Source organism: Danio aesculapii, chromosome 3 (assembly GCF_903798145.1).
Source record: "Danio aesculapii chromosome 3, fDanAes4.1, whole genome shotgun sequence".
Taxonomy (NCBI): domain Eukaryota; kingdom Metazoa; phylum Chordata; class Actinopteri; order Cypriniformes; family Danionidae; genus Danio; species Danio aesculapii.
The window spans coordinates 22,538,944-22,566,210 of record NC_079437.1 but is presented as its reverse complement, the minus strand read 5'-3'; the positions used below and the strand labels follow the sequence as shown (position 1 = coordinate 22,566,210).

Genomic DNA, 27,267 nt, shown 5'->3' with positions numbered 1-27,267 from the left:
AAACTCCTTGACTAATATAACATATATTCAATACAAGACAATATTTTGTTTGTTTATATTTGTATTGGCATTCATGTGTATGTAAAGTCAGTTAGCGAACACAGAACGAACCTGATCCCTTTCATTTTTTTTCTTTTCTGAAATGTGTAAATGTAAAGTCGCAGTTATGTTTGTTGATAAAGCACTTGACATATGTGAAGTGTGTAATTGCATTCACCATGGACGTCACTCTCAATGTGCCCAGTGGCAGATCTTGAACATAACTCTGCATCTGTGCTTCAGTCGCGGCTCTTTGTGGAAAACCTTGCCAGCTTTAGCTTGTAAAGCCCTGTAATTTACTGCCCCTGTCATCTGTAAAACTTATCAAATCTACCTCCTGCTGTGAGAAAGAGAGCCTCGAAGACTCTTAGAATAAGGGTTTGTTTCTGGAATATTATTTTTTAAAATATGCCAGCATTTTCCCTTTACAAATATATGTATATGTAGTATTTCGACTTCCTTTCTAGTTTATATCATCAGCAAAAAAAATATCCTGTTTATAACGTCCATTTTTAGATTTATCGTCCACAAAAGTTAAGAGAAAATCCTTCAACAATTGCATCTATTATTTCACGCTGTATGCTTCTGATGAACTGCAAACTGTACCAAATTTCTTCAAAGCATGCTAAATATTTGTGGAAGCATTAGATGAATTATTGCGCAGTGAAACACGTTTCCTTGAGGGATGTGTTCTGCTTCATTATCGTTGTGTTACTGTATAATCTTTGGCTATTTTGGTTAATAAAGCATGCACAAAAAAGCACAAGCTATAACCAAATCAGAAATGAATGACAGCGGTAAAACAAAATTACCTTTTTATATGCACAAAAATATATGCATGAAACTATCCATTAAATATTTAGATATCAAATAGGCTAATAAACCACATATTCATTCATCATCATAAATCATGCTCTAAATCATGTCATTGTGTGCCATAAAGGCAGATTTCCACGAATTCAGCCTTTGGAGTTTCCTTACTTGCTTTCATTCATAGATACAGGCACCATATGAAAAATATTAGGAGAATATTTTTGTTTTCTTTTCCAACTTTGAGATGGGCTTAGGTGGGAAGGGGGGGGGGGGGGTTTGGGGGATTTCGATTTGATTTATCATGCCCATAATCCATAAAAGGTCTTGTTCAGACAGGCAGTTAAAATGATATAGACGCACAGGTAGAGTATAAAGGAAACTTATATAGAGAAAGGTGAAGTTCACACCAGACAAACGTATGCAAGTCTCAAGCACTAAAAGAAGCTGTCAGATACACTGCACATCACATGAATGGAAAAAGACTCCAAACGCATGGCACATTTAGAGGCCATGGCCAGGTTATATTTGGATATAGTTATGCTGAATTATAATATAATGCATTCTTGTAGTAAATTAGTCTTATAAAATATAATATAAAATTAATTGAAAATATTCACTTAAATTAAGCACATTTTGACTGCATTGCCAAAGTATTGCTGATTTTATTTCAAAATCTTTTAGAATTATCAGAAATAATGGTGCTACTTAATCAAGTTTTCAAACTTCAGTGTTCAAAATTGTTTGTTCTTGCCGGTTTGAGGCAAGTTTGACTAGACATTTTACAAAAAAAGTCATGCATTGTTCCTACCTGCATGAATGAGACAGCTTCCTATGAACCAGTGAAATCTGCACAAGAAAACAAAGAGCATTGATTAACCTCACAAGAAATACATATACTTTAAAAATATATATATATTTCAACACTTAAGCAGTTATGTTTTTATTATTTTATTAATATTAGAATTATTTTAAGTAAAATAATATATGTGTACTACTATATCCAGTGCTCAGCAAAAATGAGTACACCCCATTTTCATTCATTCATTTTCTTTTCGGCTTAGTCCCTTTATTAATCCGGGGTCACCACGGCGGAATGAACCACCAACTTATCCAGCACATGTTTTAGGCAGCGGATGCCCTTCCAGCTGCAACCCATCTCTGGGAAACATCCATACACACTCACTCACACTCATACACTACAGACAATTTAGCCTTCCCAATTCACCTGTACTGCATGTCTTTGGACTGTGGGGGATATCGGAGCACCCGGAGGAAACCCACGCGAACGCAGAAAGAACATGCAAACTCCACACGCCCTACACCCCATTTTGAAAATGAATATTTTTATCCATTTCTCAGTGACTATAAGCAATGTATTTCGGTGAATTTAAGCAAAACAGATATATTACACAGATATAATTATTAAAATAATATTTTAGTCACCGAATATCGTTAGAAATTCATGCGAAATGTTAGGGAAAAAATTACAAACTGCAAAATTTCTAAAATATTTTATACATTTTTTTTGCTGCTTTTGAATTTTGCTCTTTTTAAAAGGTTTTTTTTTTTATATTTTCTCCAACATATAAATTTGTGTATACTAATTTTGGACCATTATAATAAGCTTTTTTACATCATTTCCAGATGGGTCTGTACTTACTAATCTAATGCATATGCACAAATATAATATTGTAAAGCTTTCTATTCAAAAAATATTAACTTAAATGAGAGATTTGTGAGGGGTGTACTTATATATGCTGAGCACTGTATGTGCATGTATTTTTCAGTCCTTAGGAATAAATTATTTTTACTTTAAAATGAGTACTTGCAGTATACCTTAAAAGCATAAGTAAGAAACTGTGAATATACAGCCAGGCATGGGCGGGTATATGTTTTTGACGGTGTGATAACCTTGAACAAAAATACCACGGTTTCACGGTATTACTGTATTGTGTTGACTGCTCTAAAATAAGTTATTTTTAAATGTCATCATTGCAATCATTCACTTCTTTTCATTAGTTTCAAAAACACAGATTTATTTATAACACATAAAAAACTAAAAAACTTTACATATACCTTAGGTATGGTATAACATAACATTTTAGCCATATTAAAACCTTGACTTTTCCAAACCACCGTAAAGGTTGAAACAGGTTATCATCCCATGCCTATATACAGCTATACAACTCTTTTTCATTCTTGTAAATATTTACTCAGTCAGTACATTATTACTATGATTTTTTTTTTTTTACTTTTTGTACTTAAATATTATCATAGCACTTTTAGAATACTACTGTGTTCCCATTTTAATCATTTTTAATTCGGTCAAAGTATGAGCACACATAAAAGGTTAAATTTTGTCTATTTAAATTTTCTTTTAAGTACGGAAAGTATACATAAGTTCAATTTTTAAAAAGTTCTCTAAAAATGTAGAGTGAAATATATGCTTCATTTTATTTTAAAAGAAGCCCAACACACTTAAATGAACTTTTTATAAGCATAGCCACAGTGATTAGATTTTAATATATACATCTTCAGTACTCTCTTTGTTGTGTTTCTGTATAAATGGGAATATATCTGAAACAATTTTTTATATTGACTAACATCAGCATACGGGTGACATGGTAGCTTAGTGGTTAGCACTGTCTCCTCACAGCAAGAAGGTTGCTGGTTCGAGTCCCAACTGGGCCAGTTGGCATTTCTCTGTGGAGTTTGCAAGTTCACCTTGTGTTGGTGTGGGTTTAAATGGTTGGTTGGTTTTGATTTTAAATGTGAGAGTGTATGGGTGTTTCCCAGTACTGGGTTGCAGATGGAAAGGCATCTGCTGTGTAAAATATATGCTGGATAAGTTGGCGGTTCATTCCGCTGTGGCGACTCCTGATGAATAAAGGGACTGAGCCGAAGGAAAATTAATGAATGAATGAACATCAGCATATGATGCATTTGATATGAAATATCAAAAAGCTTTTCCCATACTGCTACCATTATCATAGACTTACCTCTATTACAATTGAACAGGCTATAGGTGTCATGGCTTTAACAAAGTCCTCACACGGGGTAATGAAATTAATTAACACAAGTAACTTTAGCATAGTTACCGTTTCCAAATCGCATAAACATTGTTAAATAAATCCCTCTGCTAGTTTACTTGCCGTTCTATTTTAAAGGAAAAGAGTACACGTCGCCCTCTAGAGATGTTCAGCAGCTAGTGTAACGTTAATATTTCAGTTACCCCGTCCTCTAAAATCTTTGAGGCGGGATTTCCACCCAAGACATCCAATAGAAACAGAGCACACGGGATGCGATTCCCAGTGAATTTCCTTAAATCCTTTCAACCAATCATACCCAAGCCGCCTTCCTGACAGCGCACATGATTGGGTTTGTCTTTTATACTGACATGCCTTGTAGCCAATCAGAGGATGCGAACGTGACTTTTTGTCCAATCACAAACGAGGACGTAGTTCCGAAGCTTATAAATGACAAGGTGACAGTTTTTACGGCGTACTCATTGCCTGTAGCTACGAGCTTGTCCCTATTACCCTGGGCCCTTGTGTGCTGTATCAAATAGGTGAGTTTGATTTTCTCTGCATGCATGTAAAGACACGTTGCAATGAATGTTACTTTTACAACTATGAAATGATGTGGGAGTTTTGAATCCGACTCAGATTATTGCGGTATTCGGACGCTGTTCACAGAAGCTCATTGCTAAAGCTCCAATAGCCGCTTGTCAAAGTCATTACACCTGAATGAATGAATGAATCAGTTTGCGCTAACGTTGTCGTCTCCGCACCATGAGCCCAAATGCGGCCGATGAATAAAACCAATTATTCTTATTTTCGTGTTTTATGAGTATCTTGAATGCACTTTAGTTTTAAGATTTAGTCGTGACAGTTGCAAAATGTCTGACCGGCGCAGGCCCGCATCAGCCTGAATGTGCGCGCTGCACCCAAAACATTTAAGTGCAAGTGCTTTAATATCATAAAGACATCCATTTATAACTTGTGTTTGTTCCATGTTGAAAGACGTTTTACAGGATTTTAAGTTTCAAGAAAGCACAAGTCAAAGCTATTGGTGACCTTCACTCTCAACAGCCTGTCCGCACGAGCATTTTGCAGTCAAGAGCAACTCTAGCTTTGGACTGAAACTAAATTACAGATTATAAATGTCCTTTTTTTTATCTGCGTTGCATTTTTGAGAGCATATAATGTGGCTCTGGTTCTAAAAGGTTAAACAACCTTATCTGACAGTATTAAAGAATAACCACATATTTGATAGCTGTAACTTTTCTTCAATCTCTTTATCTTGTTACAATTTAAAAACATGTCTGTCACTGCATTATGACCTTTAGGCGTCGTATGTTGTAGTGCTGACCATGAGGGGATGTACTCCTGGCCTGCGTTAGTTTTACATCATTTGCATCCTATAAATATCCTTTCTCAAAGCAGTTCAGACCCTTTATATGCATACAGCAAGTGTTTTCTTAAAGTTGGAAGTCCCTCAAAAGCTGAGTAAGATATTAAGGATTTTAAAACCTACCCTTATGAAAATTTATCATGGTGGTAGCCTAGCACATTGTTGGATTAATTACCATTTGTATGTTCATGGTTTTACAACAAATGCCACGCTCGAATGATGGTTAGTGTAGCAAAACCATTGTTAATTGGTGGTTGTGATAGTTTAACTAAAATAACTATGGTTTTATTTGTAGCAAAACCATGATTAGTTTTTGTAAGGGATATCTTAATGCATCAGAAGTCGGTGCTTACTATGTGTATAGGCTTTATTTTAGAGCATGATGTATGCCATGAAATCCTTGTGATTGCCGAGATGCTCTTTTATTCCTGTCTAACTAACATCTTTGTTTTCCACAGGCTTCAAACATGTACGCATGTGCTAAGTTTGTCTCCTCACCTGCTGTGGTATGTATTCAAGCTCAAATACTGTCATACTCCACTGACTGTCTCATGAAATGACATTAATACCATTCTTGAGTGTTGTTCAAGTACTCTATCATCTATTAAAACACAAGTACCTACTGGATTGCAGAGTTTACAGTAACTTTTGTAAATCAGGTTGAAAGTTGACAACATTGCCATGTGCTGTGGAAAAAATGTAAGCTGTCTAGTTGTGCAAATGCAACATCCACTCTAAACATGTTTCTAATCGTTCATTGATGTGCTTTTATTGAATGAACATTTTATGCATATTCATGCTTTAATCAGAGAGGATGTTTTGGGGGTTCACCAAGTGGTTCCAAACTTTTTTTTTTTTATAATTATGAGTTTGAATATTGTTGAAAACCAATAGCTATTGCCATCTTTATTAAGACAAAAGAAAATGCAAGGCAGTGGTTGCCAGATTTCAAATTTTAATTTTTTGTTCAACCAAAGAAATATACTCTGACTAGTTTTGGAACTGGAGGTGAAGGGTGAGGAAATGATTTGAGATTACTTATTTTTTATTTTTAGGTGAACTCCCTTTTTCCTATTAATGCACACCGTGTTATTTTGATGTTAGAAACATGCTTTAATAGAAAGTATTTGCACATCATATGAAAACTTATCTGCTTCTATTATTCTAAAAGTTTATTTCCTCAATCTTTAGATCCGTGGAGGATCCAGGGCTTTGGCGCGGCCCATTTCAGTGGTGTTCAGCAGACCTGAAGCAAGAACTGAACAGGTAGGTAATTAAGTGTTTTTGAAACAATTGCTGTCAGAGTATCTTATCCAGGGTTCCACAGGTGATGGAATTTCAGGAATGTCATGGAATTTTTAAAGGTCTTTTCCATACATTGAAAGTCAGAGAATTTTTATATATTTGTTGCCTGTTTGATATGGGTTGCAACTGAATTTTGCAGGAAGGTAGAGCTCAAGCACTAGGGTTGGTCACCTAGTCTAAGTCATGGAATATCTGGGGAGAGAGTGCTGTTGTCACTTTTAATTATCAACCCATTTATCAATGTAATTTTCTGTATCTTAATTTATATGTTGTGCTTTATTTATTATGGTTTTCAGTTATATTTTATTCTTGCTCATTTGTTAACTATCAATCTCCTAATTCAGATGCAGTCGCTATACTGGACCCATTAACGAAGGCCATAATATATATATTTGAGAGCTTTGGCTTAAAAATGACCACTTCAAAGACTATGACTAAAAAGATAAATCAGGGTGTCCACGGGGTCTTAAAGTATTAAAAGTTGATAAATCAATTTAGAGAATTTTAGGGCCCTTAAAGTAATAAAGTCTTAAATGTTTTTTACAAGGTTTTTTTTTATTATTATTCTACAATGTACAGTTGCTAAAGTTTATCTGAACATTGGGCTGCTGTGTAGTTTTTGAAGTCCAAGAGTTCTGTAGTTGCCAATTAGCATTTTTATTCAGTGTATGAATGTTTTAGGTTAGGATTAGTTTGTTATAATCAGCATTTCGTAAATCTACTGTACGTTAATGTTACCAGGTGAAACCTAAAGAAGCGATGAGGTCTTAACATGCATGGAAAGAGTCCTAAAAAGGTCTTGAAAGTTACTTCGTTTCGCTGTCTGATTGCTGTATATACCCTGTAAATGTAAGGTTTGTAAAACCACTATCAAGCTATCAAATATGGTAGAGGAGCATTCACGGGTAACTGTAACTGCCTCCAGTTTTTGTTTAAATCTGAGGTAAAATACTTTTTATACAGTGTAAAAATGTGTTAAACTTTTGTATAACTTAAATTATTTTATTTATTTGGGTTAGTAGGAAGGGAAAGTCCTGACAAGTGGCCAAGTATGGAGACCCATACTCTAAATTTTTCCTCTGCGTTTAACCTAGCTATGTGCACACGTACACCCGAACACTTCCAAAGCAGTGGGCAACCATTGATATTGAATGATCTTCAAGCCGACAATTCATTGTAATAATTTGTTAACATTTAAAAAGATATATATTACTAATACAAGCACAACATTTGGCCTTGTTTTCTAAATTCAGCTATTTAGTCTGTGAGAAGTCAGGGAATTTTGATATTTAGAATCTTGCTTATTGCTTTTTTGTGCACTTGTTTAATTTCTCGCCTTTTTTTAATTTTTTTTTTTTTTCAGGCAGCTCTATTGCCAGTCAGTGAGGCAGCCCTTAATGTAACCAGGGGCTTCCAGACCAGCGTTGCGTCCAGGGATATCGACACAGCAGCCAAATTCATCGGCGCTGGTGCTGCCACAGTCGGTGTCGCCGGATCTGGAGCTGGAATCGGGACAGTGTTCGGCAGCCTCATTATTGGCTATGCCAGGTTAGTTGAGCTTTAAGATTAGGCTCATCTACTAAGTTTGTTTGCATATGTAGTTTGTCTAATCACTTCTATAAATTTACAGGAATCCCTCCCTGAAACAGCAGCTCTTTTCCTATGCCATTTTGGGCTTTGCTTTGTCTGAGGCCATGGGTCTGTTCTGTCTGATGGTGGCGTTCCTCATCCTGTTCGCTATGTAATCTGGATGTTTTGTCTTCAATGCGGTTCGACTCCCTCAATCAGGAGATTGGAACTCTGACACACAGCATAGGCCGTGGCATTGCCATTCCAACAAAACTACAAGAAACTCTCCCTTTTTATGTTCCCCTGTACCGTTTTTCTCTATCTGAACGTTTTATGTAAGAAATCCCTTCACATAAGACCATCTGAATAAATGGTTGAAATCTGTATTGCTCTTGTGCGTTTTGTTTTTCTGCTAAGATTGCAGTCTTTGGCTTGTTTTTTTTTATTCTAATACTGAGTTTACAGTGTTTCCATTATGCCAATGCTACCATTGGAGTAAAAACCTACTGATTGGTATTCTACATTAATACCCAAAGAGCACACAGTGGGTAAATGTATCATAATATGGTCTTAATTTAATACAAACTCTGTTATTTACGTGCACATTAGTGCTTAGTTTAATGTATGCTTGTGTCAAGTTAATTTTAATTAAGACAATGTAAATAGTTGATGAATTGACAATTGCATCAAATGGTAAAAGATTGCAGACTCTGGTCATTTGTTTTAGAGAGTGCGAAATAATTCACAATGTTCATTCTAGATCATGGGTCTCAATCTCAATTCTTGGAGGGGTGCAGCTCTGCACAGTTTTGCTCCAACCCTATCAAACCCAGCAGATTCAAATAATCTGTGTTCAAAAGAGTCTTTAACGCCTTTTTTAGTTGGATCAGCTGTGTTTGATCAGGGTTGGAGCAGAGCTGTGGCCCTTCAGTAATGGAGTTTGAGACCCATGATCTAGATGTATCAAGTAGCATGCTGCAAACTTTACCACAAAGTTTCTCCCAGCTCCTTAAAGGTCTTAAATTTGCCATTTAACTGAACTTGGTTCATTCATTCATTGTCTTTTTGACTTAGTCTCTTTATTAATCCGGGATCGCCACAGCGGAGTGAACCGCCAACTCATCCAGCAAATGTTTTATGCAGCGGATGCCTTTCCAGCAGCAACCCATCACTGGGAAATGCTTATACACTCACTCATTCACACATACACTACGGACCATTTAGCCAACCCAATTCACCTATAGCGCATGTCTTTGGACTGTGGGGGGAAATCGAAGCACCTGGAGGAAAAACCACGCGATCACTGGGAGCACATGCAAGTTTCACACAAATGCCAACTGACCCGGCCAAAGCTCGAACCAGCAACTTTCTTGCTGTGAGGTGATCGTGCTACTCACTGCGCCACCGTGATGCCTCAAGTTGGTTTAATTATATTTAGTTTTCTAGCACAATTTACTGTCCATGTTTATTAATTTTAGGTCTTCTTAGCACAACTTGCATTATCAGAAGGTAAAGATGATGCTCTGGGGATATGGCTAATAGGTAACGCTAAATAAATATAATTACTGACCAAATAAATTCATGAAGGTGAAGTCATTCTTCTGAGTGTATTCTGACTGCTAAATGCATACTGATTGATTTAAACTCTTAATGAGTTTCATTTTACTGATTCACTAAGGACAGTTCACTGAAAACATTAAATTTATCAAGTGGTTTCTGACCTTAAAAGGGATAGTTCACCCATAACTTAATTTACTACCCTGCCCTTGAAGTGGTTTCAAACCATAAAGAAATGAAAGTTACCCCATAATTTACTCACCCTCAGGTCACTCTAGCTCCATGTGGCTTATTCAGTCCAATCCATTTGGAGAAATTCCACATTTGTCTGACTTGTACATTCGTCCTACACCATCCCAGGAAAGTCTCTACTGTGTATATATAACGCACATTGTATATTGAGCATATATAATACAAACTTTAATATTTTCATCAGTTATTGTAGTAGTAAAAATTAATCACTGCAGGAGAATTTATTAACAAACTGTTTATTAGCGCACACAAATCGTTATTCAGAGTTGTGAGCACTTTGTATTGTGGATAAATGAACTGTATTGGACTTGTTTTGGTCATTCTCTGCCATTGTACAGCTTGAAACTGTCAGAAACTTTTTTTATGTCTTCAGATTGACTCAACTAAAAGAGGAAAGTCACATACAGATGCCATAGGGTGAGTAAATAAAGGCAAAGTTTTCTTTTTATGTGAACTAACCTTTTTAATAAGGGTTTTTCATCTGTTGAACAAGATAGAAGATAATTTCAGGCCTGTAGCCAGCCTATTGAATGGAGTGGTTCTTTTTTTTCTTGTCTGATGGTGATCATAACCACACTTTTAAATGCACCAAAAATATTTCCAGCAATTTTGTCTAAGTGCTTAGCATAGTATTTTACTAAGAAGTATTTATTTACAAACTTGGAGTTAAACCGTAAGTTATTCCAGTTTCATAAATATTGTTATAGGATTAGCATTTAAAAAATGAATAAAGAAATATGAAAAAAATATATATAAATTTATTATCATCCATCATTTTAAAAAAAAATAGGAATCTGGTAAAACTTGTTTAAAAATAAAAACTATAGCCTATGGGCAAATAAAAATGGCCAGCTTAATAAAATCTCCTTAGTCAGAATTTGGCTACTTAATTAAAATTATAATTAAAAATTAAATGTCTTAAAGCCTTCTTCTTTCTATAATTTTTACAATTTATGATGACATAGTCAAAAATGGGATAAATTATCTCATATAGGCCTCAAATTCTGGACTTTGTCAGTGGGGGTGGGTCTTTCGAACCACCCGAATCCCCTCTGGCTACGGGCCTAGATTTGGAAACAGGCGGTTTTTGATATCCATAATAGAAAAAAAGAAAATGGTAATAGTGTGGAAATTAATGGCTACTGGTTTCCAGAGTTCATCAAAAAAAATCTTGTTTTGAGTTCAACGTAAAGAAGAAACTAACGAATTTTGAAGAAGTGGGGGGGGGGAGCATATGATGTTGCCATGGTAACAAAGAAATAACAACGTAACTTTGGATAGATTGCATAAACTGATCTAAATGAAACACTTGCGAATGTACGCGACTCGTACTAACGTTTACTAACAAATTAACCAATAACTATTGTTACGCGTGTTTTACGCCTGCTGTGACATCGATTATAATCCTTCACAGGAGTGCACCACTAGATGACGCTGTTTCCATCCAAACGAGGAGGAAGTGAGGAGAAATGAAACAACATTTATAAACAGGCCTGGCCGAGCGAGGAGAAACTACGTTTGCGGGCGTTTAGACTCAGTTACTCATTGATGTGAACGTTAAATGCTTCGCTGAACACTGCTAATTCGTATAAAACGTTAAAATCAGTTCCTCCTTCGAGATAGGTCGTTAAAATAGTTGAGGTCGGAAGAGGGAAACGGGAGAATATGTAGGAGTTATTTCTCTTCCTGCCCTCCTCCACTTGCTTCAGAGCGAGGAGAAACAGAAACTGCAAAAGAAACTGATTGAACTGACAGCTGGTCAAACAGTTTGCTGCTCTTCGGTCTCATCGGCGATGGCGGACAGCGTTGCGGAGGAGGCCAACGGTTCCGTGGGGGCGGCGCAGGGCCACGGAGCGCAGTTGTCCGCGAGTTTGGGTAATTCTATATCGGGGCATTCATCAGCCTCACCGCCTCCGGCAGACACCGGCCTGGCTGTGGTCGAGCCCGGGATGGCGCATACCATTACTCCGGCCGTGGAGAGCGGGCTCGGTGTGCTCACCCATGCGGTCAGCTCCACAGTCCCCGTGGCCGTTCTTCCATCCCTGCCGCCCGGTATCGGTTCTGGAGTCCCGGCCGGAGCGGGCCTCCTGTCCCAAATTCACGCCACCTCCTGGGATCCCACGTTAAGCACCGACTGGGACAACGAAAAGGCTTCTCAGCAGTGTATTCTTCGGATAAAAAGGTAAAGATGGACTGTCTTAAAGTGTCGGAGTTTGTTTAGGGAAATTAAGGACCAATTTTATGTTAGCCTCTGTGCGATTTCCATCGCTAATCTACTTTTCATAACAAACATATGGTGAATTGTAGTATAAAACAATGCTTAATAAACTTAAGCTATTTAAACGATGTGCAGCTGTCATTTTGTGCTTTTGGCATGGAAAAGTAGACCAAAGCAATAATAAATATAGTTAAACATTTGAATATTTTTTACATTGATGGAACGTTAATTTGATTACAATTTATATTAATCTTAAATATGCATGTCTTGCTAGAGCCTTTAATAAAATGTTGAGTAATTTAGGTCAATTTTATTAAATTTGACAATATTAAATGAAATTGAATCATTCAAAAATCAATATTTGTTATTATACGGTGATGTTTTTCAAAATTGTGTGTTTTGTAAGTCAAAATGTGTGACTGCTTAATCTTTTATTGTGTTGATTATTTCAAAGTTGTACTTTTAATTTAGCAATGTTATTTTTAATAAACTATATTCTTCGGAACATTCAATTCATTAAAACCCATTCACTAATGGATGAGGAGATTCCCCCAGAAATGTGTAAAGCGCTTTGAGTTTCCAGAAAAGCACTATATAAATGTAAGTTATTATTATTATTATTATTATTATTATTATTATTATTATTATATATTTCCATCTTTGATATGGATTGTTTACTTTCATAATCTGTGGCAAAGGAATAAATAGACTTAATTGTAGACCGTATATAATATATTTAAAGAATTCGCTTTATAAAACATATTATCAATTACATTTTTTAAAGCAATGAGTTATGGCAAATCAATTAATAATACAATTTAAATAGTAGTTAACTGGCATTAAATTATTATAAATATGACAATTTAAAAATAAATATATTATGTAAAAGTTGTTTTGTTTGTTCTAATTTATTTACATCCTAGTTGTGCATATATTTCCTCAGTATGTTGCGTAAAAAATTGAACATTAAACACCAATATTAACTTACTGTATCTGAGTGCTAAGTGTGATTTGGACATCCACCAAATCAGTTATCACTACATTAAAGAGCCTTTAAGTAGAAAAAAGGTAGAATATTTCTTATAAAATATTGCTCAAGCCAATAACAAGTCCATCTGCACTATCTTGCATGCTGAAACCTTTTTTAGCCTATTGTTACAAACATATCTGCAGATTAATTTGTTGTGGGCATGTGCTTTTGAGACACAGTGAGTGTTGCCACTTTTGGGAATTGTCACTTGGCAGTGACTTCGGCCTGGGCAATATTTTGATTTATGTCCCCAGAGGACTAATAATGGAAATGTGGACACAAAACCAACGCGATCCGTTACAGCGAGTCAGTTTTGTTTATGTGCGGTTTGGCTGTGTAATCCAGGCATTTATTGATCTGATGATTTTCTTGGCATGGTATATATATGTGACTTCTGTTTTCCGTCTCGTGCTTCGATAAAAGTGGAGGATTATGTGACGGATATTTGTTCATTGGAGTAATGTCTCAGTGTTGTTAATGATTCTCTGTCTTCCCTCCATTTAGAGACATTATGTCCATTTATAAAGAACCCCCTCCAGGTATGTTTGTGGTCCCAGATCCCCATGACATGACCAAGGTAAGCAGCAACAATTCAGACGTGCGTAGTTAGTGGTATTTCATCATATCCCACTTTCTTATGTGCTCCCTCCATCCTTCCTCCTATTGTTATAATATTAGCATACAATAATACTTTGCACGTGCACAGTTCATGCATTGGGTTTCAATGTACAATAATTTCACAGCACTTATTCAATTATACGTTTAAATAGAATAAAGGCAAAATTAAACAGATTAAAATAACAATGAATTATTAATTTAAGTCTGCACTGTGATTTTTCTGTCAGTTTTTCAGTATATGATGATCAAATAGTTTTTTAGTAACAAGATATTGTGGTATATAAACACTTCTGTAAGTCAAAATGTGTGACTGCTTAATATTTTATTGTGTTGATGCTTTAAAGGGTAAAGTTATACATTTAATTTAGCGACGTTATTTTTAATAAACCATATTCTTTTAGGGATGTCCAGATTCGATTACATGGTCAGAAATCGGGGTGAATCACACAGTTTCAGATTCAATCGGAATCAGACATTACCTTATTATAAAATTGATGATAACAACATTGCCATAGCAAACTGTGTGATATGTAAACTTGAGATTGCAAGAGGTGAAGAATTGATGTTATATATTACTTGATTGTTGAAGCTGCCTCACAGAAGTGGTCTGTTTGTTAACAGTTGTTGAATGTTAAAATAAGGTGAATTAAATAAAAAATAAGGAAAATCCTGGATCTGTTTCTTCGCTCTTCTTTATTCTTTTTTTATGTATTATAGAAGTATCGGATCAGGTTTCGGTATCGGTAGATACCCAAAATCAAGTGACTCGAGGGCAAAAAAATGTGATCGGGACATCCCTATATTCTTTCAAACTTTCAATTGATCAAAAACCATTTGAACCATTTTAATAATAATTATAATGAAAACATTGCTGTAATGAATGAATGCCAGCTTATTTCCTACATAGAAATGTGAAACCATCTTTCCTGTATCCACAGATTCACGCTCTCATCACTGGCCCCTTTGACACACCATATGAGGGTGGCTTCTTCCTCTTTCTGTTTCGTTGTCCCCCAGACTATCCCATCCACCCTCCACGTGTCAAACTGATCACTACCGGACACAACACTGTTCGTTTCAACCCCAACTTTTACCGGAACGGCAAGGTTTGCCTCAGCATTCTTGGGTAAGAGTCATATCTTGTTGAGACTATGATAGGATTCCCAAAACAGCTTGAAATGGTATTTTCTGGTCCAGAATTACTTGTTTAGCAGTCTTGCAGAAGCACACTATCACTAAACAATATTTATAGTAGATAAATATTCAGATTTTAAGTGACTATTTTGTTTTCGTCCCCTACAGCACTTGGACTGGTCCAGCATGGAGTCCTGCACAGAGTATCTCCTCTGTTCTCATTTCCATACAGTCCCTAATGACTGAAAACCCTTACCATAATGAGCCGGGTTTTGAGCAGGTACTAAAGCTCCCACAATGCATGCTTTAGGGAAACTTTTGGTGCGTTCAAGGGGAGCTAATAAACTTGTATTCTTGAGTTAAATGTAAACAAATACCCTAACTGAGTTGTCATAAGAAACTCTGAACTTTCTTTTGAAATTTGAATGGTCTTTTTCCTTATTTTGATACATATCTGAAACAGATATTTAAAAAAAAAAAGTATGGCAGATCTCAATGTTACCCATCCAGAATTGATTGCATAGTGTCAGTTTGCTATAGGCTGATCCTGTATGATTGACAGGTTGATCCTCACACCAGTAAACGCATCATGAAGTCCCCTTCAGAGATCTTAATGAAACCATGGTACTTAATGCTTCAGAGATCATTCATTCCTTTTCCTTCGGCTTAGTTCCTTTATTTATCAGGGGTCATCATAGTAGATTGAATCGCCAAATTATCTAGCATATGTTTTACACAGCGGATACCCTTCCAGCTGCAACCCAGTGTATGGAAACATCCATACACACTTATTTAAACAGATACACTATGGCCAATTTCATTCATTCATTTTCTTTTCGGCATAATTCCTTTATTTATCAGGCGTCGCCACCGCGGATTGAACCGCCAACTTATTCACTGTATGTTTTACACTGTGGATGCCCTTCCAGCTGCAACCCAATACTGGGAAACATCCATACACACTCATTTACACACATACAATACAGCCAATTTCATTTATTCATTCATTAATTTTCTTTTCGGAGTAGTCCCTTTATTAATCAGGGGTCACCACAGCGGAATGAACCGCCAACTTATCCAGCATATATTTTACACAGGGAGAACATGCAAACTCCACACAGAAATGCCAACTGACCCAGCTGGGACATGAACCAGTGACCTTCTTGCTGTGAGTTGACAGTCCTAACCACTAAGCCACTGTGTCGTCCACTTAAAGATCATGGTAGTTTTATAATAAAAGTGCAGGTAATTTGGAATAAATACTACCAAAATAAAGAAGAAAGTTTGGGGTGTGTGTGAGAACACTGTGGACTGTAAATTCAAAATAATGAAAGTTGTAATATTTTAGGTTTATTAAAACTAGTTAAGTCAGAAATACAAAAAAATACTATAGTATCTTACAGTTACAATAAAATTGAAACAATTTATTTTACAGTGCTTTTATATACAGATTCAGATTGCATTTACACACACATTCTTCACACATAGTGTGGCTGAAAAACATCCCCTAATCTCTGCTGATTTAATTCTTAGACATTTCAAGTGTTGTTGAAGCATGACTGAATTCAAACTTTGCTATCTGAAATAAAAGGTTTGGTTTGATGAAGGTAAAAATAAATGAAGGGGTGTGGGACAGGGAAAGGAACTTGGGACACCTCAAGTGCAGTGGCACTGTATGTTGACGCACTACCCACAAGGTTATCAGCACTGCCTTACTTTGTCATCTTGGTCTCACTTGGATCTGACCTAATAAGACTTCCTATCTCATAAATGAGCACTTTCCAGAAACTGCACCATGTATGCTGTCCTATAATCTGCTGTATTTTGATCACATCAAATGCTGTAGATTAACCTGCATGTCATTCGTTTTCTAGGAAAGACATCCAGGTGACAGCAAAAACTATAACGAGTGCATCCGCCACGAGACCATGCGAGTTGCTGTGTGTGATATGCTGGAGGGTAAAGTGTCATGTCCTGAGGCCTTGTGGTGAGTGATGATATTAAATATTTTTGCATTATCATGGTCACTTTAAAGGGAATGTAGGCCATGCTAAAATATTTAAAAACAGTTCTATTTATATTATTGGTAAGAATTTTTAAAAGCAGTCATCCTGAACGCTGCATAGCTTAATGCCTTATATGTTATAAACAATGCATTTGTTTAATCATGCTGTGAAAGCGGCATGTTCAGATCTAGAGTGGCCTGTGATGTCAAAGTTGCTCTCCAAGGCTGATATATCACCACTACATGGCAGACACTTGCCTATACCAGATGAAAGCATTGTGTTGTGTAGTGACAGAAGCATATAGAGCTGATTATAATCACTGCTGCTGTCTACTTTCAGTGTATGAAGTACATCGATGCATGTTCAGTTTATTTCTCAACATGTTTGAGTTTGCTGGAAAAAAAGGACAATTTTAAGAGTTAAAAGATTCATAGACATGACCGTTTTAAACATGAACACTTGCACCTGTACAGACTTTAGAGGATTCCCGCTGTAAAAAAGCTAATGGATATTTTTAATTTTAATGGCACCCCAAATCATCTCAGAGATTTTTTTTTTTTGAGCATTTGATTTCAGATGGTTTTGTAAATGAGTCACCGTTTAATAGTCACAAAGAAACTTTTGTTGAAAAATGAGGTGGTCATTGTAGCAGATTCTGATGTCAGCTGCATCACAAAATGCAAATAAAACTATTTATTAATGCCTTGTCTTTTATTTGGATAATATTGTCACAACAATTATTCATGTGCAGTGGCAAGAGGACCTTGATATTGTTTCCAAAGCCAAGCAATACAGTGGCCATTTATTTACAAACCTTAAATCACCTGCCCATTAAAAACAGATCATTTCAGAAAGAGGATCAGAAGAACTGAAAAATGAATGCGTTTCAAAGTAAAATTAAGTTAAATTAACATAATGTATAAAATTGACTGTAAATCACAGCTACTTGGGGCTTATTGCTTTATTGTATAGTATTTGCTATAACTTGCTACTCATCATGGTTATAGCCTAAAAAGCATTTAAATTAATACACATGTTTTATACACCATTTTTAAAGTTTTGTTTATCTCTTCCTAGGAGCGTGATGGAAAAATCCTTCCTGGAGTACTACGATTTCTATGAGGGGGTTTGCAAAGAACGCCTGCATCTCCAGGGGCAGAACATGCAGGTAATGTGAACATTTCTGTTAGAGTTCATGCTGTAGTAATGTACAAATATGTAATGCAGTTACCTTACAAACATTCCTATTAGCCATGAGTGACACTTTTCTATCAGCATGTACAGAAAGTGGAAATTAAGGATGCCGCACTACCACACCTCCTAGTAAAGTCAACTGGAGTGTAGATGAATCACCGAGTACAGCCTTTCCTGGGTGATTTCCAGAGCTGTTATTGTCCACAAGTCACGCTATGAATCAGCATTCAGGAATTTTGTAGTCATCTCGCACATAGTTTAGTAAAGTGGAACTGTTGTACAGAGTGTGGTTAAATTGTATTGTCTGATTTGGATTTGAACAGGGTATTGGATATTAAACAGAGCATATCAAACAATGGATATAGAAATATAGAATGTAATTTTAAATAACCGAACTAAACGAATACAAAGTAGTGTTGCCAAAACAAAGAAATAAATATAACAAAACAATCTAACTAAACCCCAACCCACTAAACTAACTAACCAAAGAAAAATGCAGAAACAAAACCTTAATCTTCAGTGTATGTGATTCTTAACTACACTTCATAACTATTCCAAAACATAATTACAAATGTGGCAACTCCTCCATCAACTAACTAACATAAGAACTATGCTGCTCAAAATTGCTAGAGTTCTCATAAAGTACACACTGTAGGTCATTAGCAAAACAAGAGCTTATCTGATAATCCAATTCTTATAAAGATTGTTCGACATCTCAATAAATAAATACTAAATTGTGCTGCACAAGCTTATCTAATTAATAGATCACTTAAACGAAAGAGACTAAACAACAACAGCAACAACAAAATTATACAAACACAAACAAACAAGCTGGTCGACACAAGTGAGGAGTTTGGTGGTAAGCCAAGTGCCCCTGAAACAGCACAAGCGAACGCCTTAGTGTGTCATAATGGTGATTGACAGCTTTTTCGACCAATGGATGCACACCTAGAACAGGAAAGAGTACAAAAAGAGACGAAACGGAAGAGAGACGAAAAGGTGAAACCGAAAACAAACAACAAAACATACGTGAAATGTAACAACCTCCGAGGAATACATTTGAAGTAATTGTAGTTGTGGCTGTACAATGCTACTAGAACAGTGTTTTTCAAAATAACCATGGTACTGTTTATTTTTGGAAAACTCTGTGATCAAAATTAGCAAACCAATTAGAACTATCTGAATGACATCAGCACATCACAGGATATCATATATCTTTTTTTTCAGCCTGTAAAGCAATGGTCTTAAACTTAATTCCTGGTGGGCCGCAGCTCTGCATAGTTTAGCTCCAACCAGCTCCAACTCACACCTGCTTAATAGTCTCTAGTAGGCTGTTTCTCAGTGTGCGTTATTGCGTCCTCGTGTAACGTCATCATTAACCATCAAAGTTCAGTTCCAAAACTCAAGACCGCAAGAACAGAGGACACGTGAAAGTTCACGGATGTGTTCTTGATATCGAGGATGAATCCATGCAGACTTGAGCACAAAACTCACTCGAGAAGTCATTGGGAAATGCAGCATTTTATACCTGTTTAAGTTTAGAGATATAACTTGCTTATCTCAGAAGTTTCCCTAAATGTGACGGTGAAAGTAAACATTATCATGAAAATCTTAATAGAGTCATAAACACAATAAGTGTGTTTATTTGCTGAAATGTGTATTAAAATCTGTTTTATTTGTATTGTGCTTATTGTTATATATTGGAATTATGTTTGTAAGGTTTCTGTGCATGTTATACATATTAAAAGGGGGAAAACAATAAATTGTTGTGTATATATGCTGTAATGTTTAAATAATTTCCCGTTAAAATGAGTGAAGGTCATGTGATCATCAGGAAGAGCGCATGCATCTCATTTCTCACAGGACGCGTTCTGTGTTCTCGCTGTCTCCTGAGTTTGTTCTTCTGAATTGTTCTGGCAACAACAGATTTCACAAGAACGCAAGTCCGTTCTTTGCATTCTTGGAATTGAGAAACAGCCATAGTGTTGAGCACCTTGATTGGTTGCCTCAGCTGTGTTTGATTAGGGTTGGAGCAAAACTGTGCAGAGCTGCGGCCCTCCAGGAATCAAGTTTGACCTATCCTCTAAAGCAGGGATGGGCAAACTCGATCCTGGAGGGCCGGTGTCCCTGCATAGTTTTGCACCAACCCTAATCAAACACACCTGCTTGTAGCTTTCTAGTGATCTTGAAGACACTAATTAGGGTGTTCAGGTGTGTTTGATTAGTGTTGGAGCAAAACTCTGCAGGGACACCGGCCCTCGAGGATCGAGTTTGCCCATGCCTGCTCTAAAGAGACAATTTTAGCCCCATTTGACAACTTCAAATAGCATTAAAGGTGCAGTTTGTAAGTTTGACACCCAGTGGTTGAACTAGGTATTGCACTCCTGAATCAAAACAAACGCAAGCGCAGGTTGCCAGATTGAGGACAGGAGCAAGTGATTTAAACCGTGCTATAAATAAAAGCAACCGCACCCGATAGAACGAATATTTTCCATATTAAAATTAGTTTTTGTCCTAACCAACACCTCGAATTGATATATTAGAAACGGCTTCTTTCTCACAGGTGAACAACAGAAAACTGACAATGATCACCTCAGGTACACCTCGGGCCTGCTTCAGTATGGAGGTTCAACCAACTCGGAGTTTAAACTTAAACTCTGAGTTTTTAATCTCTCAGTAAATCAACTCAAAGTTTTCAGTTTCAGAATAGCGGATCTGAGTTAGGTCAATTAACTTTGAGTTGACCAACTCAGAGTTAAGCGCGCACACCAGAACTATAAAAAGGCATCATCAATGGAGCGCAGATATTACGAGTGACTATGCCAACATCTTAAAAAAGAGATCACCTTTTCTTTCTCCAGCTGAACTTGATGTGCTCGTGCAGAGTTATAGGAAATATGACCATATATTTTAAAAAGCAACACCACTGCATCAGGGAAACAGAGACTGTTAGCGTGGTAAAACAGCTGCTGAAGTTGTGTAATTTTACATTTAAAGTATTTAAGTATAATAAAGTAAGTAATGTTATGTGTGACGTTTAAACATTTTTTACACGTTCCCACTTTTATACACGTTTTAATAGATTTAAAAGTGCACTTGTGTGTCTGCCTTTTTTATTGATCAAGTGATAGAGGTTGATATGACATTTAGAATGCAAGCAGAACTAAACAATAGTTTTTAGAAAGATTAATGGGATTATTATTCTAGTTACAGTACATGTCCCTGTCGAAGGTCAGTGAATTTAAGCTAATTATTTATTTAAAAAGGACAAGCCATTCTCATATGTGACTTTGTTCTTTATGTGACTGAAATGTAGGCAATAGCTATGTTTCCTTCCAAAAATATGAATTAAATTTATGTGAAAAACTGGAACATCGCATAAAAGATGTGCGAATAAAGCAGTTTTACCATCCAGAGAGTCAACGAGAACAAAATCGTCACTTCCTGATTAAACGGCACCAATAATTAACAGTAAAAAAAGAGTTTACTGCGGTAAAAGAAGCTGCGTCAATCTTATCTTTATTTAATAAATGTACTTGTGCCTCAGAAGACAATGCTGACACACAATGAACCCTTTGGGGGCGTTTAAAGCGATGAGACGCTGAGAACAGACGCTCTTGAGAAGCTCCAGACCCTCTGAAGGTCATTGATAATATAATAAGATTAATACTGAAATGGTTGAGGCGTTTTAGAATGACCAAAACAACATTTAAGATGTTTTACAGTGTGCTCAGCCTCCTGGTTTGTCCATTCACACATATTTTCATCATCATATGATCTCCTATAACAAACCTTTTTTTAATGCACATACTGTAAAATGTTCAGTAAAAGTGTTTCTATCTCAGTTCAGGTGCATCTTTTCTATCGAATAAAAGTTAATCCTACTCGGTTATGCGCCTGTTTTTTTTTTTATGCCTATTTTCAAAAGTTATGTGCATCATGACGTTTCCATCAACCGTTTTTATGCGCATCTCCAAAATGAGCATAAAAATAGGTGGGTGGAAACGAAAGGCTAAAGTGAAAAATACAATTTCATCTTTAAAAAGGGGGGGGGGAGACCAACAGAAACTCTGAGTTTAGAGAATAACCTGCTCCTGACCAGGTTAGGTTCACACACAGAGTAAGTTACCACAGCAACTGACTCTGAGTTAAAGTTATCTCTCTTTCAGAAACAGGCTTGACTTATCCTGCTTTCTCGAGTTTAACAAACCTGCCATTTTGAAACGGAAAACCCAGAGTTTCTCTCATTTCAGGGTTACAATACTCTGAGTTTTCACTTAACCTCCGTTCTGAAACGGGGCCCTCATGTGTTTTATTCAGTGTTAAATACTAACAATATGAGTTTGAATGCCATTTACATTGTTAAAATTACGAAAACAGAGACAGAAATTCCGGCACGGTAAACACATTTTCAAAGCAGAATATCTGACTTCAGCATTGTTTTTCAGATTAAGAGTCAAAAACTTACGTGCAGCACCTTGAAGTAAGCAGTGACTGTTAAATTTAGGAGATCTACTGTACAAATTGTGTATTCTGTGCTCCAACTCTACCCCTAAACATAACTTTTACAGAAAATATCAGAAAACACTGTTTACTATTTGAGGTCTCTGGAAGTTTGCTGTATTTTTGTTGTGGTTCTGTAATGCTTTACGATTGCACTTATAGTTTAATGCCATAAATGTCTTATACTTTTCCTCTTCCTTATCAAATTGAAATGTTTTTGTTGTATTTCTCCCAGGATCCTTTCGGGGAGAAGCGAGGTCGCTTTGACTACCAGGGTTTGTTGACTCGTCTCAGAGCCATCCAGAGGCGATTGCGGGAAAAGTGCCCACCAGAGGACAACGATGGCGATTCCGACTCTGACACCAGCTCTTCTGGCACCGATCCAGACAGTCAGGGCAGCTCACAGCCTTAGAGAGACAGCAAGGTTAGATTGTTTCCCTTTACCTGAGCTCTGGATACCTCAAGCGAGCACAGATGCAAGCAGAGCTGAAACAACCTGGAGATCCTGCTCATGGCGAACAGTTTCAGCCTCTTTCAAATGGTTACCGTTTTTCTTCTTGCTCCTTGTGTGCTGGCGAGTGACTGCATTTTGTTTTGCTGTTTTTCTTCCTAATGAAGAAAAGGTTCAGTCAGGATGGGGAATGAGGGCCTTGCATATAGATGTATGTTTGCGTGTGTACATTTGTAAGTGACAAATTAATACTCCGGCTCTTCAGCAGGTCAAAACAGCCTCTACATTTTCAGTCCATGTTTATCTCTTTTTCTGCATCCAGTGTAGAGCTAAACTGATAAAAAAGTCGAATACTTAATGATAATAAAATCACTCTTACAATTTTTTATTTTATTATAATTTTTCTTTGCAAATACACACATTTCCCTCTTAGTTTGTGTGTTTCCTGGTCTTTTTGTCCCACAGTAAAATGAAAGCTTCATATCTCACTAATCGTTTAAAATAAATATGGTTGTGAATTAAGATACACGTTCAATTCATTATGAATATCACACTTTAAGAGCAAGACAACGGATGCAACTTTGAAAAAAATGTACATATAATTGTTCATAGAGAAGCTTTATTTTAATGTTAAATGTTCTTAAATGCTATTGAACTGGTGGAAGTATCAGCAGCCTGCCAAGCACTTATAAAATAGGTTGCCTTTTGAGTGTTGTCGACTCGTTGGAAATACCGTTTCGTTTGGTGATCTTAAGTCTGTCTCTAATCGTGAAGCTGTTGAGTGTCAAATGAAACACCTGTTCAGTTATTGTTCTGGGAATAATCCTGACTTTGCAACATGACAAACATACTTTAAATGTGTTTTTTCCCTCACTCTCAGACAGCAATTTCTCTCCAGCCTTTGCTCAGAGTGTCCCTTGATACTGCTACAACTGTCTCTTTACCGGGGATACTGTGGTCACTGGTGTTCTCATATGCAACAGGATGAAGCTGCCTGATACAGAAATGGAACAATATTCAACTATGGGTTATAACTATATATGCTCTGATTAGTTTTCATGGGAGTGCACCTATTTTGCAACAATCTATTGCAATATATCCCTTTAAGTAGCAGGTATATCATTTCCCACAGCATGCTAAACACAACCAAACTGTATTCATGTACATTTATACAATTTATTCTCAAAAAAGCAGATTACATATAGTGCTCTATTGAGTGAACCATATATGACGTAACCATACACCAACAACTCCTTCAAAAAAAAAGGTTTGTCAAATGGGCCCAAGTAAACTTTAGAGGTTTTTGCATGTGCTACAATATTGATGCAGTTGAGAGAGATTTTAATCTGGTCTAGGACATCATATTTTGGTAAGACAGCTATGTTAGATTTCCTGATTGTTTACTTTGAATGAACAATTTGACAGTTTCTCTTCTAGGATGACCCGCAACAAGAAACAGTTCCCTAACTATTTAAGTTTGACTTTGTGATGTACTAATGCTTTTTCCCTTGTTGGCAAAATGAGAATGGATTATGTAAATTATTAATGTATCAATCAACTGCAACTGTAAGGAAAAATATATAAAATTGTTTCTGATTACAAATGTTTCTTTATGATGTAATTTTTATCCTCAACTGTTGTTTAATCACTCAAAATAGCAGTATTACAATGAAAATTGATATGAAGTCTTTACGAGATAAGAGAGAGAACCTCTATATCTATTGGTTCAATAAGTTCACTTAAAAGTGAATGAAATGCCCCGTTTACTTGCCATTAGAGTGAAATTACGGTTCCTGAACAAGAGCCTGATTTAAAAAAAAAAAAAAAAGAGGATTTGGTAGGGGGGAAATATTTGATTAATAGATTATTGCATGTGAAGTCTTAATATTTTCATATTTCACATATGCTATTGCACTGAATAGGCACATTCGATTGATAGATGTTTGCATGTGAAGTCTTAGTAGTTTCATGTTTGACACATGATATTGCACTAATAATGCACACGATTTGTTCAGATTCATAAGTTCAGATTTTCTGTTTTGTAATAATAATACGCTCTGGAGTACATTGAAAATATACACTACTGGTCAAATATTTGGCGTTAGTTTTTTTTGTATTATTAATTTTATTTAATAGTTTAAATATAATTATTCTGTTCATCAAGGCAGCATTTACTAAATGTAAAAAAGAATTGTTAAATACTTATTTATTAAATATTTATTTATTACTTATTGAATGTAGTTTCAAATGAAATTATAACTCCAGTCATTATTGCTTTTATTCCTATTACAATTAATAATAATAATTATTATTATTATTATAACAATAATGATTATTAGTATTAGAGTGATTTCTGATTTCTCATGTGACTCTGAAGACTGGAGTAATGAGGCTGAAAATTCATCTTTAAAATAACTGGAATAAATTATTACGTTAAATTATAAACTACTTTTGAACAGTTATTTTATAGTGCAATAACATTTTTACAATTTTGATTAAATGCAGCCTTGGTGAGCAGAAGAAGCTTATTTTAAAACATTTAAAAATCCTACTGACCCCAAACTTTTGACTGGTATATTCAGAAGACAAACTTTTGAACTTCATTAAAGAATCATGGGAAAAGTCACATTAAAAAAATAGTCTCCACGATAATATCAAGAGTACCATTTTCAAAATATTTGAAACGGCAAATATATATTAAAACAGTAATTGTAAATGGTTTCCATTTGTTATTTTACATTTTTCCAAAAAAGATTTCGATACACAAATAATACATTTTGCTGCCGTATAACGGTCACTAGGGGGCAGCAGTGTGCAGATAAATTCAATGAACCAACTACTTTATAATGCAATATCTGTTATCAGTGCAGGGATAAAACTGCTGAAGTTTTAACTGATCAGTTTCTGTGAATAGTGCTTTTCATAAACGTAACCTTTAAAAATGCACTTTAACCATGTTAACACTGTTTTAATATAAACAGAATGCTAGAAGCGTTTTAAACTTAATATAGTGTTGATATTTCTTTATTGCCGCCTTTTTTTATTTGTAACAGTCAAACAATCCTTTCAAAACACCTCATCGTTATTTATCTGGAGTTCAACCATACAACTGCAAACTCTTATTTCATATCTATTTATATGTCTGTAAAAACCTATGAATTCTTTAGTTACATAGTCAAATTTGTTTGTTGTTTTCAATCAAACGATGATTTTCTAAAGTAAAACCCTAACAGGTAGATATTGTAAAATCGGGTATAGAATAAAAACATACTTGAAAAGTAATGCTAACAAATAAGTATATTTTTATTAGAATAGTTTTATAACATCAGTAAGGCTCTGCATGTATAGCAATTTTAAATCATAAATTGTAGAACCTTTTCAAAATAGTTGGTGTTATTTGGCACGGAAAAAAGTTGCTGAAAAACAGTTTGGTACAGTTTAGAAACCGTATTTGAAACAGGATTGAAACAATTGAATTCTTGCCTGCCAGTTAAAGAAAGTTAGGATATATTACAATGTATTTTTGCAGAAGTAGTATCCTTTTTAAACCCTTTGATTAATAGACTGTGTTTGAGTAAATTGTTAGATGAACCGTGGGTTTTCACAGGCTTAAAAAGAATAATTCAATAATATCATTATCCTATTGTAAACTTACAGCCTAATTTGTAAACAATATTTTTGTAAAGGTTGTATAGAACAGTTATACAATGTATAACAGTTCTGTAAAATGCTGTTTAACAAACAGACTAATTGAGAAAGACCATCTCTGCTTAACTTACATATGTTAACTAGTTAAAACTACTCAAAATACAACAGAAATGTTAAAACTCAAAGGCAATAAATCAGCTGCAGATCTGACAGTCTGTGTTCTAGTTACTATTTAATTTTCTCTGTATAAGATAGCTTAAATCTCCAATAAGGTGCCTCACAATTGTTTAGCCCAACATGAATTTTCTGTAATAGACGTTACTCTTTTTCATTTGCTGAATCTTTACTATTTTGTGTCTTACTTGATCAATTCGATGCTCTATGAAATGCAGTGAAATTAAATTGTTTGCAAACATTGAAAGGTTTAATGCTGGACATATATGGTGATATAACTTCAAGCAATTATATTTCTTCTTTGAAGCAACTGCCAGAAATGCACATTGAATTGTATCTATCA

General features: G+C 35.7%; 2 protein-coding genes across 2 annotated transcripts; both read left to right on the top strand.

Moving 5' to 3' along the window:
- The first annotated feature begins 4,315 nt into the window (after window positions 1-4,315).
- atp5mc1 (ATP synthase membrane subunit c locus 1) lies at window positions 4,316-8,523 on the top strand. Its single transcript, XM_056453382.1, has 5 exons — window positions 4,316-4,420; window positions 5,724-5,771; window positions 6,457-6,531; window positions 7,934-8,118; window positions 8,201-8,523. Exons 2-5 carry the CDS (start codon window positions 5,733-5,735, stop codon window positions 8,313-8,315), a joined length of 414 nt encoding a protein of 137 aa, XP_056309357.1. The 5' UTR covers window positions 4,316-4,420; window positions 5,724-5,732; the 3' UTR covers window positions 8,316-8,523.
- A 2,869-nt stretch (window positions 8,524-11,392) lies between these two features.
- Window positions 11,393-24,705, top strand: ube2z (ubiquitin-conjugating enzyme E2Z). Its single transcript, XM_056453381.1, has 7 exons — window positions 11,393-12,130; window positions 13,701-13,773; window positions 14,753-14,940; window positions 15,117-15,228; window positions 16,823-16,935; window positions 18,032-18,122; window positions 22,887-24,705. The coding sequence occupies exons 1-7, from the start codon at window positions 11,742-11,744 to the stop codon at window positions 23,061-23,063; spliced, it is 1,143 nt and encodes a 380-aa protein (XP_056309356.1). The 5' UTR covers window positions 11,393-11,741; the 3' UTR covers window positions 23,064-24,705.
- The last annotated feature ends 2,562 nt before the right edge of the window (window positions 24,706-27,267 follow it).

Coding starts and splice junctions, on each gene's coding strand:
- atp5mc1 (XM_056453382.1), top strand. CDS start 5,733: ATGTACGCATGTGCTAAGTTTGTCTCCTCACCTGCTGTG. Junction 5,772..6,456: donor TTGTCTCCTCACCTGCTGTG/GTATGTATTCAA, acceptor CTCAATCTTTAG/ATCCGTGGAGGATCCAGGGC. Junction 6,532..7,933: donor CTGAAGCAAGAACTGAACAG/GTAGGTAATTAA, acceptor TTTTTTTTTCAG/GCAGCTCTATTGCCAGTCAG.
- ube2z (XM_056453381.1), top strand. CDS start 11,742: ATGGCGGACAGCGTTGCGGAGGAGGCCAACGGTTCCGTGGGGGCGGCG. Junction 13,774..14,752: donor ATCCCCATGACATGACCAAG/GTAAGCAGCAAC, acceptor CTGTATCCACAG/ATTCACGCTCTCATCACTGG. Junction 14,941..15,116: donor GTTTGCCTCAGCATTCTTGG/GTAAGAGTCATA, acceptor CGTCCCCTACAG/CACTTGGACTGGTCCAGCAT.